The sequence below is a fragment of the Diuraphis noxia genome, unplaced genomic scaffold, assembly GCF_037042655.1.
Source record: "Diuraphis noxia isolate RWA-SAM2 unplaced genomic scaffold, SU_Dnox_SAM2 contig0002, whole genome shotgun sequence".
NCBI lineage: Eukaryota > Metazoa > Arthropoda > Insecta > Hemiptera > Aphididae > Diuraphis > Diuraphis noxia.
This window is the reverse complement of record NW_028301712.1, coordinates 58,985,077-59,001,638: the sequence shown is the minus strand read 5'-3', so window position 1 is coordinate 59,001,638 and position 16,562 is coordinate 58,985,077. Positions and strand designations below refer to the sequence as shown.

Below are 16,562 nucleotides of genomic sequence, written 5' to 3'. Positions count from 1 at the left end.
TGTTGTGTAACGTTATTACTATATATAGCCACGAGACACGTTATTAATATTAAAAAAGCATTGAAAGAATCATAATTGCAATTATGTTTCAACATTTTCAACAATAAAAACTTATAAAGTACAATGCGTAGCATATTATGTTTATCAGTTTTTGATTATAATTAAAAATATTGATTATGCACAGTTCCCACTCTCGTGAAGGATTCCTATGGTTATTAAATTTTTTTGCAGTCTGCGCTTAACTATTTAGTAGGTGCAGGTACAATACAAGTTCAAGTTTCCGCACACCACACTCTGTGCCTGTGTTTATGGCGTCGGACTGTCAGATACAACGATAGAAACATTGTTCTGATGAACTGATCGTTAGTTTTCTGTCTTTAAACCGTTTATGTGAAACATGATAGCGTGATACATTAACCTAAATTGTTGCAGTATTGATAATAATATATTTATATATGAGTAGTCTGTGAATAAACAAAAATATACAAATTGATTAATTGGTACCTACAAGTGACTACAACAAGTGTTTTGTAGTAATAGAACCTACCTACTACCTACCTTCTTATAAGAAAATATTTTTATTTATTATAAATTAGTATCTTAGTAGCTGGCTACTATGGGCGAAAAAAATAAATTTCAAAATATTCTGTTTTGTTTCCTATTATACATTCAAAGAGTGATACTGAGAAGTTTATTGATTTTACAACTTTATAATTATATGCACATTTTTTTATGTCTACCATTATGCCGTTTTACAAGACAAAGCCAGAAAGTATTAGATATATTTATAACTTATAAGTATCTAGTTCAACCAAATTTTTTTTTGTTTCTGAACGGAGCGAGGAATGTATTGATTTTTTTATGACGTTTGTGTGTTTTTTTTGTGTCTGTCATCACGTTTTGGGGCAGTAAAAATGCTTCGATTTTCGACATCAGTACCTTGTTAGATCACAAAGGGATCCAAGGCTTAGGAACGATTTGACGAGACGAAAAATTTACTTTTTTTCATACTCATGGTTTGGTGAGTTAGTCGACGATAGAGCTTTTTTTAATGGATTTTCTATCGTTTTATTTTTTGAATTTTATTCCTGTTTACAATTACAATTGGTGAGACAGTATTCTCTATTTGAGCGTTTTTAATGACACAATGGGAGATGGTAAACTGCAGTAAAATTAACCTTTTTCTAAAAGTCGATATGTAAAATGCGGCAAAAAAAAATTTAAAACTATACAAACTGCGGCAATTTATTTTATACATATACTCGTACCTACCAAAGTTATTATATACTACTCATATATACTTACCTATGTAACTTATTAAATAAATGTTTATAAGTCGATGTATGTTTATTGGAAAGCAATGTATATACCAGTGACGTATATATGCCATTTTGAAATCCACGCCGTACAAAAAACTGATAAAAAAATTTAGTACAGAACTGGAATGTTCCGTCCATAAAAACTTTTTCCATAGAACATAAGTATTTTAAATTGATGAGACATGTAAATATAATTATATTTGTTTCCTTATCATTAATTAGCAAAAGGTTTTCATTATTGTTAGTCATAATATTCATATTTATTAGAGCTTCATGTACTTCATTAATATATTAAGTGGTGGGAAATATTTAGTTTTTTTATTATATAAATTTCTACCAATATGTGAAATATCATTAGTCATTAATTGTGTATCATTTCCTAAACTACGAAGTTCTTTTATAATTATTTTAGATGGCATATCGTTTATATTGCTTTCAGACATTTTTCGTTTGATATTATTACTTATAGCTTGACGTTCAATTATAGAATCTGATTCATGAATATGGTCCAAAACTGATTTTTCTTGTAGTAGAGTTTTATTCTTGTTGAAGACCAATTTGGCTTTGCATGTTTTATTACCACTTATCTTTTCACTTCATACTTAAATTTGAATTTAAAATTATCTAACACTGTTAATTGTTTGTCATTCTGGCTAAACATTGTTGTAAATTCCATGACGTTGAACAAAATATTAAACTTTTAACTACTTCTACTGACACTAGTAAGTAGGTACTAACTAGTATTAACAAACGCAAAGGAGCCGATATTCAGTATGTTTCGTTAAACTTAAAAATACATTTGGATTTATCTTACCAATTTGTAAGAAAGATAAATAATTTAACTTAGGTAATTAATTAAACGACACACGTAGGTATATAGGTACACATAGGTAGGAGTCGTGTATATAATAATTTTGCTGGTAGGTATATAAAATAAATTGCCACCGTTTGTATGGCGTGTCTTATCGGTTTTGTCGTAGATATAGTAAAATGTTAAATTTTTTTTGCCGCAATTAACATACAGCCGACTCAATTAGGAATAACTGATTTGATACGATAAGCATTACGGAACGCACGTGTTATCGTTTTGGCTGTCTGAGCCCGACTGCCGACCAAATTATTGTATATTATTCCAATATGGTAGAGTATAGATAGGTGTTCGAATATTGAAATAAAGAGAAATACATATATATTTAATTTAAGTGATTACCTAAGTACTCTTTGAGCTACTTGAAAACTTTTAATACGTATAAAACTAGATTCTTAGTTCTTACATATGTATACTAATTACTAAACAAAATAAAACTAATTCACACTGTAGTGAAATTATTTACTGTCATATTAAACTATATTATATTTTATTTAAAATTGTATAAAGTGTAAACGTAAGTAAAAGTAGGTTAATAATACGTTCAATGTAGAAAACCTTTACAAATATTTAAAAAAATATATATATACATGTATGCACCTATAGGTACCAATCTTAAATAAATAATGCTTGAATTAAAGCGATAATAATTTGTATAGTATACCTATTCCGTATTCGAATAAAAAGATCAATCTTATAAAATTAAATAGCTTAACTCAATGATTAAGTATAATTCAATTTAGGTACCTATATTAAAATAAAATTCCTATTATAAACTTCATTTTTTACTGGTTTTTCGAAAAATGTAATTCTCTTTCTCGTCAAATAAGAGAAAGCATGGTCAAAAATAACTATGTATTTAAAAAAAAAATTCTTAAGGTACATCATAAGCAGTATATTTATTTAGATTAACAAGACATTAATTTTATGCAACCTAAAATAATTATGGATAATACCATTGATAATCAATGATAATACTTAATGAGGAGAGAATTTAAAGTTATTTTCTTAACAAACGAGTAAAAGCGACATAATAATATAGCACTGAAATATTCGACTATAACCAAGGTAAAATAAATAATGACTAACGAGTATTAAAAAGCATAATAAAGGAAGACCGGAGCACCTTAATACTGTAATAGCTAGTATATGTCATGTATATATAAGCATATAGCGGTAATCTAGGAACCATTGTTGATAGATACCTACCTATAATAGGTATCTTAAATTAATAGTCTATCTGTCTGATTACAAAACTACTATAACGCCTATCTGAATACCATATTGTGATTTATGAATTAGAATAACATACACATTATATAATTAAACCCACCTGCAAGCTTCACGATAATTTTTGTAAAAGAAAAAAACCATAATTATTGTTTATATTTTGAAAATTCAATATTCATATTTTCATAAGCAATATTCGCTTGAATATAATATAATGTACTCACTAAGAATGTTACAAAGTTACAAAAGTCATTCAATAATCATTAGAAAGGCCAAATAATATTTTTCTGAAATACATTATAAAAGGATATTAGAAATGTGTAGCTTTATAAAGATGGAATAATTTGAAAAGACTTCGAGTACCTATTGTAAAAGTACAAGCCTATACCTCAAGAATTCCAAACAATCGTTACAATAAATACATGATTACATAATTATTAACTATTATTATAAGCAATCCAATAATATTCATGATAGTTAAAATAAATAAAATTTTAATTTTAACAATAGTTAACTCTGTTCGAATAATGTTAGATATTTTCTATTCTAGTAGAAAAAATTGAATACATACTGAAGTAATTTTCTTATGAGCTTAGGGGCGTGTAATATTACATTATAATTATCGAATTATAATATAATGTAATAATAGGTGCTGGTCATTCCATGCATTTAAAGTGGTGCGTTATATTCATTATAAATTGATTTCACTCAATCAAATTAGTTGCTTTTAAAAGGTTAGATACCGTATGATTTAAAACCTTTATTACCTTTTTGGCCGTACGGTTGAGTACATTTGAAATATTACAATGAAAAATTCATAGGCGCAAAAAACAGTAGCATCTATTGAGTACGACATTTTGTGCGAAATTGCCATGATGACCTGGTGAACTTTAGAAACCATGATCTATTATACTGCATATGAATTTCAGCGAGCGAGTCCGTTTTCGACCAAAATCGTACCCTTCCCTTTTCGGCCAAAATAAAAATGTATATAATGCATTTAAAATAATAAAATAATGATATACAAATGCTGTCAATAATTATTAAGTATAATATAAATATAAAAACAATGTAAATATATAGGAATTTTTGTATTTTAAATAATTTTTTGTAAGTATAAGATAAAGTATAGAATATTAAATATTATTACTAATATTTTCCATTATTTTACAATAATTATATACCTATTAGTTTATTAAATATATATTGTAATCATACAAATTATTGACAAACATTTTACATTTTTATTTAATTTTTTTATATATTATTACATTGTTATATACATATTCTGACATATTAATATAAAGATATTCTTATACTTTAAATAATTTTCTACATTTTATATTAAATTTATTTTATACATTTTTGTTTTGGTCGAAAAGGGAATCGACCTGTTTTAAATTTGATCAAAAAAAAAAAATCGGCCGAAAAGGGAAGGGAACTTTTTGGTCGAAAACGGTAGTCATGTCCATCTCAGCACCTACTCACTCATTGTACCCTTAATATAATATATAATAGGTATAATTATTACGCAACTATATATACAATATATATATATATATATATATATATATATATATATATATATAACTATATGTTTTAGTTTTAGTCGTGTGTTATAGGTATGTTTACCAAAAAGTATCAAACCACCTCAGCCCCAAAAAATGTTCACCTTGATGCCAAATTGCCAAGGCGTCATAAACCCCGTTTACCAAATCACATCATTATCATAATATATCCTAATGACATAGGGATACATATTAACTATAGATTCAACTTTGAAAAATCCTGTCAAATCACTTGTATTTGTATATTGTTTCTTATAATTTTAATAATTTACATTTGACAACACTACAACAGTCGTTATTTTATAAATGGTTAATACTTATATAGTGCAACGGATAAAACATTTGTCATTATTTATGTGGTTAGGTTAAAAAATTATATGCCATAATATTCATCAATTCCCAAACTTCATTAATAAAACAAATTTTGAAGGTGTTTTGATACATTATCAAAAGTGTTGTCAGCTAAAAAAAACTGTGAATATACCATAACACTACAAAATAATTGTAAATTAGTTACAGCTAATTGCTATAGTTAGATTTTAAAAATTAGAAAATCAATATTAGTTTGGCAAATTTTAAAACCTGTTTTACCACCCCAATTCAATATTGGAAAAATTATTGATTTTATAATTCTATAAGCTAAAAATTTGCTTTTATTTCTTATTAGCTTAAAATCCATCAAGTATTTTTAATTACTACATTTTATTGGTGTGAAATCATTTTTCAACATTCATATTTCATGAGATGGGAGGGTAGTGGACCAAGCGCGGATAGGTGGGTTGATAAAACACATTATCTTGCTGATTGGCTAAAATTTTATCCGAGCTGCACCCCCCCCCCCCCCCCTCCGTAAATCTATTCTGGATCCGAGCCTGAAGTGGACACAACGTTAAAATATTTCAAACATAAATAATATATATTTAATTTTAAAACGCTGCAACAGGCAGTTTTATTCTGTCATCCAAATGAACAATATTAGACACTGTTGTGTTGTATATAATATGTATTAATGTATTATGCAATATGTACAAAGGACAGAAACGTTGTAGTGAATATACTGCTATATAGTATAGTATAGCAAATATATTCTTAGAGTTATTTTATATTCAAGACGTAATCATATCATGACGCGGTAATTTCAAAATAATTTAAATTAATAACTTCACTTCAACTAGGTACAAATACAAAATATACGTAACAACATTTATTATTGTTAATGGTAACATATTTTTATTAATATTTTGCTTGGATATAAAACTATTATTTTCAGTTTAAATAAGAACCGTGTGTTTTCATTTTTATGCATTAATTTATTGTTATATAATACTAATTTAAATTTATCTTTAAAAAAATATCATACATATATAATAATAAAACCAATAACTGAAAAATTCTATTATCTATACCTACCTGATCGAATTTTTCGTTCCGCTCACATCATGTAGGTATCTATACATATTTGATTGTAATTTAAAATCGTTATGATTTACGAATAACTGTACTATATATTATTATGGTGATTATGTATAAAAATCATAAAAATGAATATATTTTAAAATAAATGTTAGCTCTTCTAACATAAAAAAATATTTTATTTAAATATATTCTAAATTATAGGTAAATATGTAATGTTACTTTTGTACTGATATAGTGACATTGAATAACAATATTAGTCCGTGATATTTAGAAATGCTGAACTATTCAATATGTTTTTCTCCATAAATGTTTTTAGGTCCCACGATAAGTTTTGAATCTTTTTTGTGTAGAAAATTACCTTTTATTGGTTACTGCATGTAATTTACAAGAAGTGTAGCTATAGTTGTTGGAGAAGCTTATAAGTTATAGAACGTACTTACATAGTACAAAATAAATGAGTGGATTATACATAATGTTATGAGAGCTTTCAATTCATTTTGTTTTTACTGTTCCAACTAAACAATCGTTTTTTTATTTTTATTTTTTTAAGTATTACTGACTTAAGATTATACTTTGAAAATCTTCGCTATACTTCTCCGCTAAATTTTTTATGTTTCTTCTTGATTATTTGATAAATTAATGTTTGGTAAGAAACAGTAAAAACTCGGCAATTTGAGAATTATGTGTAGTGGACCAATCATGAATCTGTCTGCTAAAATTATCTAAAAAATGAAAAATGGAATAGGTGTACTATGTTATTTTTATAGTTATTGGTTTGGTTGATGGTTTTTACATTTGTTAAATTTTTGGAGAAATTGGTCCTGCATGTATGCTTTTATGGAAGACTCGCATACCCTCGAACAATCTTATATTTAGCATTTGATATCGTTAAAATTATTTAAATCCATAAGAATAGCCTAAAAAACTACATAAGTACTATAACTATAAAAATTAGGTAACCTAAGGAATACAAATGAGTCCAAACTTCAAAGTATAAGTTAAAAGTTATAATTTATATAAGTACTATCAAGAAACGTAAATTCTCTCAACATCATGTCATTGATTTAAGGCCTTATGAACACATTCAAAATAAACATGTTACATTAATAGTTGATACATATCAAAGATAAGTATTACATTGATCTTAAACATTTTTTTTTCTTTTTCATAATACGTATGTATTATACCTGTTGTACCTACCATTAAGATTAATCTCATTTTCATTTTTAACAATCATCAACCACCTTTTTCTTTCTTTTGTTTGCTACTGAAATTGTGGACATCTACCCAGACTCATCTCTGGAGAGTAAGAGTTAAGAGTATACAGTATCAGATATTCATATAAGGGGTATTAGTGGACCACCCCTTTGGGATTTTCGCCACCACGATAAATTATTGCATTACAACAAACAAACTACGAGTTGAACATCATTACCTGAATTTGAAATTTCACCCCCTACCACAATCAGAAATAGAATATATTTGCACTACAATATTACCTAGTATATAAAACACATCCGCATATTTTTATTAATATTTTCAATAACTCGATCAAAGGAAAAAACAATGATTTCAAAATTTAAGTGAATTTCAAAATCAGTGATCTCCTGCAGCTTCTTTTCCTCTGCAACATACCTTCTAGAATATTTTCTACATCGACTTCGCAACTCACCAATTTATTACCACCGTTTTACTAGATAACAAGCACTACCAGACACCAGTCCCTAAAATTGTGTGTAGTACCTACGACACACTTTGTATATAGTTAGAAAAACTCAGTGTGTAGTACGAAATTTAAAAGTGTGTTATTCACATTAAACCTTAATAATAATATTCTATACAATTTTAAAACAACAATATTAATACATATTATCAATAAGTTCTTCGATCACAAAGAATAAAAAAAAAAAAACTATAACTTATACATACTGATTCGGCTGGCACGCCCAACAAATAACTTATCAGGAGATTGCCAATAGCAGGAATTAAAATATGGAAAGTTAGATCACATGCGATCGTTATAATAATAATTTAAATAATAATATAATTCAACAATAATACCAATACAGAACGATAACAATTAATATCATATAAACATCCCGAAGTGATAATAAATATACACAATGATAGTACGACCTGATACCGTGGATTGCAATGTGTGAGTCGTGGTGGAACCGCTGGACCAGTTGCGTAATAACTTGTCGACGTAGCAATAATGACGGGCAGCCGGTAATAATACTAATGGCCAACACTCACGTACTATAATAGTATTTTCGAATATGTCGAGTCGCGTTGCGCACTTTGCGGACGAGCGATGATCATCGACTTAATACATAATAATAATGTAAACTTTCGCACTGCGACGAGGGACGGGCGAATAAGTACGTTTACATACGGCGATATATTTGCACGGCAATAATACCTTTTCTGCCAAAAAACAAAGCGGCAACGGACGACACGCACACGTCGTCGCGGCTACGTCACCTGTACTGGTCGAGTCGAGAGAATACGCGGAGTCGCCGCCGCCGTGACCAGTCGGTCGACAGATAAGCTTATCGGGCTTTTGGTGGTGGACATGGTGTGCAGGTGCATGCATTGATTGTGGCGTCAACATACTCCCCCCTTGGAAGACTAAGGATCTTCCAAAATGTGAGCGAGGCGTAACGAAGATGAATATTTGAACAAAAACATAATACATAATAAAGTATACAAAATTATACAAAATACAAAAATTACACGAGGTATCAGTTTACAGGATAGGAAAGACCCTTGCTGCGTAGGAATAAACAAGGATTTTTATCTTTTTTTTTTTTTTAATTAATTGATTGGAAGACGAGCTAATTTGACCACGGGCCGCTTGAGGGTGCCATCACTGGTGCGGACAGTTGCTACCCTCACAACTCCATCTTCGCCGGGATGAACTGCTTCGACACGTCCCATTTTCCAGAATGTGGGTGGCAAATTTGGAGACTGAACTAGTACAAGATCACCAACTGTGACGTTAGGTTGCGGGTGGTGCCATTTTGATCGGACTTGCAATGATCGCAAGTATTCTAAAGACCAACGTTTCCATAACGATTGGTGAAATTGATCCAACAGCTGCCATCGGTTGAGACGGTTTATCGGAATCTGCGTCACGTCGGGGTCAGGCAGCGTGACGAGGGGTGCACCTATGAGGAAGTGACCTGGTGTTAACGCTCGTATATCATTCGGATCTGACGAAAGGGGTGTAATTGGTCGTGAGTTCAGTATGGCTTCTATTCGTTGAGTTATGGTGCACATCTCCTCAAATGTTAACAGTTGGGTGCCAATTACTCGTTTCAGGTGGATTTTCATGGACTTAACTGCTGCTTCCCACAATCCCCCGAAGTGGGGAGCAGCCGGTGGGTTGAAGTGCCACCTACACGGCACAGCATTTGAGACAAGGTTTTGTGCTTCAGGATCTGACCACAACCGACGTAATTCAGATGCGGCACCTTGGAAATTGGTACCACAGTCTGAGTATATCTCTGAAGGTATTCCTCGACGAGCAATGAAACGGTGCAATGATGCAAGGAATGCCGAAGTTGTGAGGTCAGAGACCACCTCGATGTGCACCGCTTTCACAGCCATGCAAATGAAGATCGCCACATAACATTTTGTAGAACGGGCATTCCGACGTTTGCCTTCCTTGATCAAAAGTGGTCCCGCGTAGTCTACACCGACATTCGAGAAGGGTCTCGATGGACACACTCGTGAGGATGGAAGATCGCCCATAAACGTTTTGACAGTTGACGCTCGATGTCGTGTGCAGGTAACACATTTGAAGATAACGTGACGAATAACTGATCGACCTGACACAATCCAGAATTGAGAAGACAACAAGGATGCCACAAGCTGAGGTCCAGCGTGCATACCAATTATGTGATAATATCGGATCAATAGTAACGTTAAAGCGCTTGACTTTGGCATTAGCACTGGATATTTGAAATCTTCCGGTGCGGTTGAATGGCGCAATCGTCCACCCACGCGTATGATTCCAGATGCGTCAATGAACGGGGTAAGACAAGATATCGACCGAGGTTTGATGGACGATGACGAAGATGACATACGCTTGAGTAACTGTGGAAAGTGGATGCGTTGTGTTATTTGGACGAGCGTCTGTAGAGCATCACGAAGTTCTTCATATCTAAGGAATCCTGTAAACATAGGTGGATGGTCGTCACATTGATGTGCGGGCTTTCGCTGGAGTGACTTGTGACGAGTCTTGACGATGAAACGTCTCATGTAAGCAATGACTCTCTTTAACCGAGTCAATGATGAGAATTTATCAAGCCAGTCGTCATTCGTTGTTGATGTAACAGTAACGTGCAATGTCTCTGCCACGGTTTTCTGTTCAGGTAGTTCAGCTATGGGAATTTTTTCATACTGTAGTGAATTCCAAGTATCAGGTGACTGTTGCACGAAAGATGGACCATCCCAGTATAAACTGTGTTCTAATGCTTCAGTAGGAAGTAGGCCACGTGACACACAATCAGCTGGATTTTGCATTGATGGTACATATCGCCACTGACCCGAAGGCAAAAGTTCACCTATCTTGTTAAGCCTGTTCGTAACAAATACCTTGAATGTAACTTGCTGAGTTGTTAGCCAAGACAACACCACTGTAGAGTCGGTCCATGCATGAATCGAGGATATGTGAGTGATTGACGACAATGCCTTTTGTACCCGATGCAATGTTTGAGCTAAGAGCAATGCCCCGCATAATTCCAACCTCGGAATGGAAAGTGACTCGTCCAGACGACTGTTCTTTAACGGTGCCACCTTCGACCTTGCTGTAAGTAAATGTACTGTGCCAGGTTTTGAAGTATACGACAATCGCATGTAAACAACAGCTGAATATCCCTTTTGTGATGCATCGGAGAAACCTAGTAGCTGCACTTCAGTACACTGTTCAATTGGAATATGTCTCCTGATTTTAACTTGTGAGACCGAAGGTAATTGTGTGGAGAATGAATTCCAGGAAGAAGCTAATTCGTCGGGGATTGGTTGGTCCCACTGGTAAGCATTTTTCCATAAAATCTGCATGAAGCACTTAGCCCAAAAAGTGATAGGTGATAAGGCTCCGAGTGGGTCATAGATCTTAGCTATCGCGGATAGAACTGAACGTTTCGTAGGTCGAGAGACGCATGGATCACTATGATAACTGAATAGATCATTTGCCGGGTCCCAATGTAACCCCAGAATCTTTATGGAACAATCATCCTTTGGGTCGAATGACAGTTCCACAACTTGATCGTCCTTTGGGATATTTTGCAGAACGTGTGGACAGTTGCTTGCCCACTTTTTTAACTCAAATTGACCTTGACCTAGCAAACCGATGAGCTGTTTCTGCAACGTCACGATCTGTTCGACTGAGGCAGCTCCTGTTATAATGTCATCGACGTAAGTTTGACTAGACAAGACTCCTTGTGCAGCTGGGTATTTAGAACCTTCGTCCAGTTCCAATTGATGCAATACACGGATAGCTTGAAATGGAGAAGAAGACACTCCGTAAGTAACTGTTGACAATGCATACTCCTGTATTGATTCAGATGGATCGTTGCGCCATAAAATATGCTGATAGGAGCATTCCGCTGGTGACACTTGTATTTGTCTATACATTTTGCATATATCTGCTGTGAGCATATATACATGAAAGCGACATCGTAATAATAGATCTGCTATGTCACACTGCAATTTGGGTCCGGTAAATAACAAGTTGTTTAATGATGTTCCAGAGGATGTAGTGGCAGACGCGTCAAATACGACTCTTAGTTTAATTTTTCCGTTCGCTCGTTTGACGACTGCGTGATGTGGAATGATGTAGTTTGCGGGAGGTTGCGCAAGTTTCATGTGGCCAAGTTGTAAATACTCCTTCATAAAGGAGTTATATTCCTCGTATATGATAGGATCGGCTTTTAATTTACGCTCCAAGTTATAAAATCTTGATAGTGCCATTGACCGGGAATCACCAAGAACAGACGGATCGGTTTTAAACGGAAACGACACTGAGTACCTCCCAGACGGATCTCTGGTGGTGGTACGACGGAAAATCTCTTCGCACTTTTGTTCTTCTGTAAACGGGTTAGGTAAAACCACAGGCTCCTCAACTTCCCAAAACCGGTTCAGCAATTGTTTGAGTGACGGTTCGGTTGTTAATGACAGTGATACTTGCGATGACGGAGCGCTTGAGACTGCCGCGGCTCCAACAATAATCCAGCCTAATGTTGTCTCGAATGCAGAAGGCCACCCTGGTGTATGACGTACATGATAACCGTCTTTGAAAATGTGGTTGTACACGTCAGCGCCTAGTAAAAATTCAATTTGCCCTGGACGATCGAAATTCGGATCTGCGAGCTCCAGATCCATATACTGGGTTCGTATAGATAAATCTAACACTTTCGAGGGCATCATCCCAGTGATCTTCGACAATAGAACGGGTTCACAAGTTAGCTTTCGATCTAACCGCATGTGTGGTACTATGCTGCACAAGACTACACCTTTTGCCTGGACTACGGGGCTCTGTGACAGTCCGACTACGTTGATTTTACGATTGCACCGAGTAAGACCAAGTCGCGTCGCGCATTTTGTTGTTATAGCAGATATTTGTGATCCACAATCTATTAATGCACGGACTGGTACCCACTGTCCTTGTTGGTTGCACATCCGAATAACAGCTGTGCCCAAAACACTCAAATTGCCGCTGCTAACGGTACCAACAAATGACGTGTCATCGGTGCTTGGTAGACTACCAACGGGGGGTGCCGACGACGATGGAACCGCGGGTGCATGGTTATTTGAGTTAGTGCCAGCCTGGCGCTTTCGTGATTCGAAGTGTAGTAACGAGTGATGTTTTCCGGAACAGGTTCGACACGAATACTTCGACGAACACGTGGAAGCCGTATGGGTACCACTGAGACAATTTGAACACATGTTGTTGGACTTTACCAGCTGAAATCGTGCTGATGTGGTTAGTCCCCTAAACTTCTCACATTTGTATACATAGTGTGTCCCTTGGCACGCATAGCAGTGAGGCTCGTGCTCCTTGGTTGCGGCCAATAACGAAGATCTTGAAATTACAGGCTTTCGGCGCGTGAAAGCTGTAGGTTTCCTTTCGACGTTTGTCATCGAACTATTTTGTAAGATTTTGCACCGAGATTGTATGAATATTAATAAATCATTTAGAGTGGGAAGATCATGTGTACCTTGATCAGCCTCGAAGAGGCGTTTCGTCGAACTATCCAGGACGCGCGACGCTATATAGAATAATAGAAAACCGGACAAATCATTCAAACCTAAAGCGTCGATCGCTGCTGTGTTCTCTTTAAATACATCTAAAAAATTATTTAAATCAGTCAGCGATTCATTTTGTATGGGAGAAAATCCGAATAACTTATCCAAGTGCGCGTGAAGTATAAGACGCGTACTGTCAAATCGATCATGCAATGCGTTCCAAGCGACCTCATAATTGGGACCAGTAAGAGGGACTGAACGTACCACAGTACTCGCAGCTCCAGAGACTGAAGCAATTAAATAATGAAACCGCTCAACACTGTTAAGATCTGAATTATCGTGGACAAGCGATGTAAATGTGTCACGATAAGACCGCCAATTAATTATGTCACCATTAAAATGCGGTAACTTAATTTTTGGTAAATTAATGTGAGAACCTGATCTGGGTACCGTATCCAATTTACAACAGGCCACAGCACCCGCCACGGCTTGTATTGAATAGTATTGTTCGGTGACAATAGTTTCAATGGTACTATGGTCTCGTACGAACTCCTCAATCCGCCCTAGCTCAACCAACTGATCCATAACGTCCTCCTGATCGTGGCGAAAATTCGACATGAGTGTTTCCAAATCCCGTGTACGCGCATTGAATATAGGTAATGATGACGGATCAGACTCAACTGTCTTCGCTAAGTCGAACAAAATCAACATCTGATTGACATACTTATCTCGTTTAACAATAGCACGCTGTAAAGATCGCTCAAAACGTTCCTGTTGTTGTTGTTGATCTGTTGGCGCCATCGTGAAACATTAATACTGTATAATAAAATAGAAAAACGACAACGATAATATGACGTATCTAGATGGCCATCACGATGCTACCATACAACAATATAATAAATAGACTTGAAACAGCTATGAACAGTAAGATTATGACCAAATTCACTTGTTTTATCGAATGGTTACGTAATTAATTAAAGTGGACTGTATTTTCGATATCCGGCCCGAAGGACCAATGATTCGGCTGGCACGCCCAACAAATAACTTATCAGGAGATTGCCAATAGCAGGAATTAAAATATGGAAAGTAAACAAGCGAATACCAATATGACAAATAATTGAATAATATTTGAAATACAGATAATAATACAAATGAGGTCTTAACCTATGTTAGTGATAATATGGTCACAAACGACCACCGTAAGTACAAAATACTATACTAATAATGTAATAGTATAATAATAATATAATAAATTTCGGATCACATGCGATCGTTATAATAATAATTTAAATAATAATATAATTCAACAATAATACCAATACAGAACGATAACAATTAATATCATATAAACATCCCGAAGTGATAATAAATATACACAATGATAGTACGACCTGATACCGTGGATTGCAATGTGTGAGTCGTGGTGGAACCGCTGGACCAGTTGCGTAATAACTTGTCGACGTAGCAATAATGACGGGCAGCCGGTAATAATACTAATGGCCAACACTCACGTACTATAATAGTATTTTCGAATATGTCGAGTCGCGTTGCGCACTTTGCGGACGAGCGATGATCATCGACTTAATACATAATAATAATGTAAACTTTCGCACTGCGACGAGGGACGGGCGAATAAGTACGTTTACATACGGCGATATATTTGCACGGCAATAATACCTTTTCTGCCAAAAAACAAAGCGGCAACGGACGACACGCACACGTCGTCGCGGCTACGTCACCTGTACTGGTCGAGTCGAGAGAATACGCGGAGTCGCCGCCGCCGTGACCAGTCGGTCGACAGATAAGCTTATCGGGCTTTTGGTGGTGGACATGGTGTGCAGGTGCATGCATTGATTGTGGCGTCAACACATACTATTAATATAAGTAATATAAATTTATTTTTATTTATTTACTGATATTATGTATTATTATTTTCATGCATTTTGTACACTTAAAATGAGTTTAATATATATAAAAAAAATTTTTTCAACAAAAATTCTATTTCACAATTTTTTTAAAAGAACGTTTAAATTTGTTAAATAGAGGTTCTACTTTATTTAAATAAAATTATTTATTGTAAATACATATTATTGTTAATTGATAGGTACTATGTATAATTTAGATTGGACTGATTTGTGTGTATGTATATGTGTGTGTGGTACGAAAATTTGGATATTTTATGGACTGAGCACTGCAATCCATCATCGTGTGCGTCGAATTCCGGTCCTTCACCCTCTCTATATTTATAAACATTTTATCAAGTTACCGTGTCCTGTATTCCGCTGTCATAATCTTTCTGTGTCCTCATGATTCACATGCTTCTAGACTGTGAAATTTTTTGAACATTAATGAACATATAATATGTTAACATGGCTTATTATTTATTATATAGGTACCTAGGTAGTTAGCATTTTAGAAATATAAGTATTAAAACAATGAATAGCAAGTTTGTTCCAATACATTTTGAAAAATGTATATATTTTGTCAGTTTGTGTTTACTTATAACTATATATACGATATACAAAATTGATATTCTAAAACATAACAACGTGTTGTTTTTTATACGTATGCTCGACAACTATTATGTAAATAACTATATAAGTACCTATAGGCTATAATTTTCATTCAATCGCTCTTAAGTTGACATCTTATAAATTATAATAAACTATAGCGAGCAATAAACAAATCGGGCGCGAGCTGTGCAGAATAAATTATGATTATTATTGTTACAATGTTACGTACTTTTGGTATATTAACTATCGTTAACCCAAATGTATTCATTTTCAGTGGCACCTATTGCAAAACGACTATTTATTCGGAATTAATTCGCATAATTTTTTTACAAATTAATTTAGTCTACTGAACACGCAGTTTTTTATTCAACTGTCATGACTTAAAGATCTGTTA

General features: G+C 34.0%; 1 protein-coding gene and 1 pseudogene across 1 annotated transcript; both read right to left on the bottom strand.

Annotated features, from left to right (window-relative positions):
• Positions 1-1,296: 1,296 nt before the first annotated feature.
• LOC149058731 (uncharacterized) lies at positions 1,297-1,995 on the bottom strand (annotated as a pseudogene).
• Positions 1,996-9,218: 7,223 nt separating this feature from the next.
• On the bottom strand, positions 9,219-14,456 carry LOC107163866 (uncharacterized). Its single transcript, XM_015511471.2, has one exon. The coding sequence runs from the start codon at positions 14,454-14,456 to the stop codon at positions 9,219-9,221; it is 5,238 nt and encodes a 1,745-aa protein (XP_015366957.2).
• Between the last annotated feature and the right edge of the window lie 2,106 nt (positions 14,457-16,562).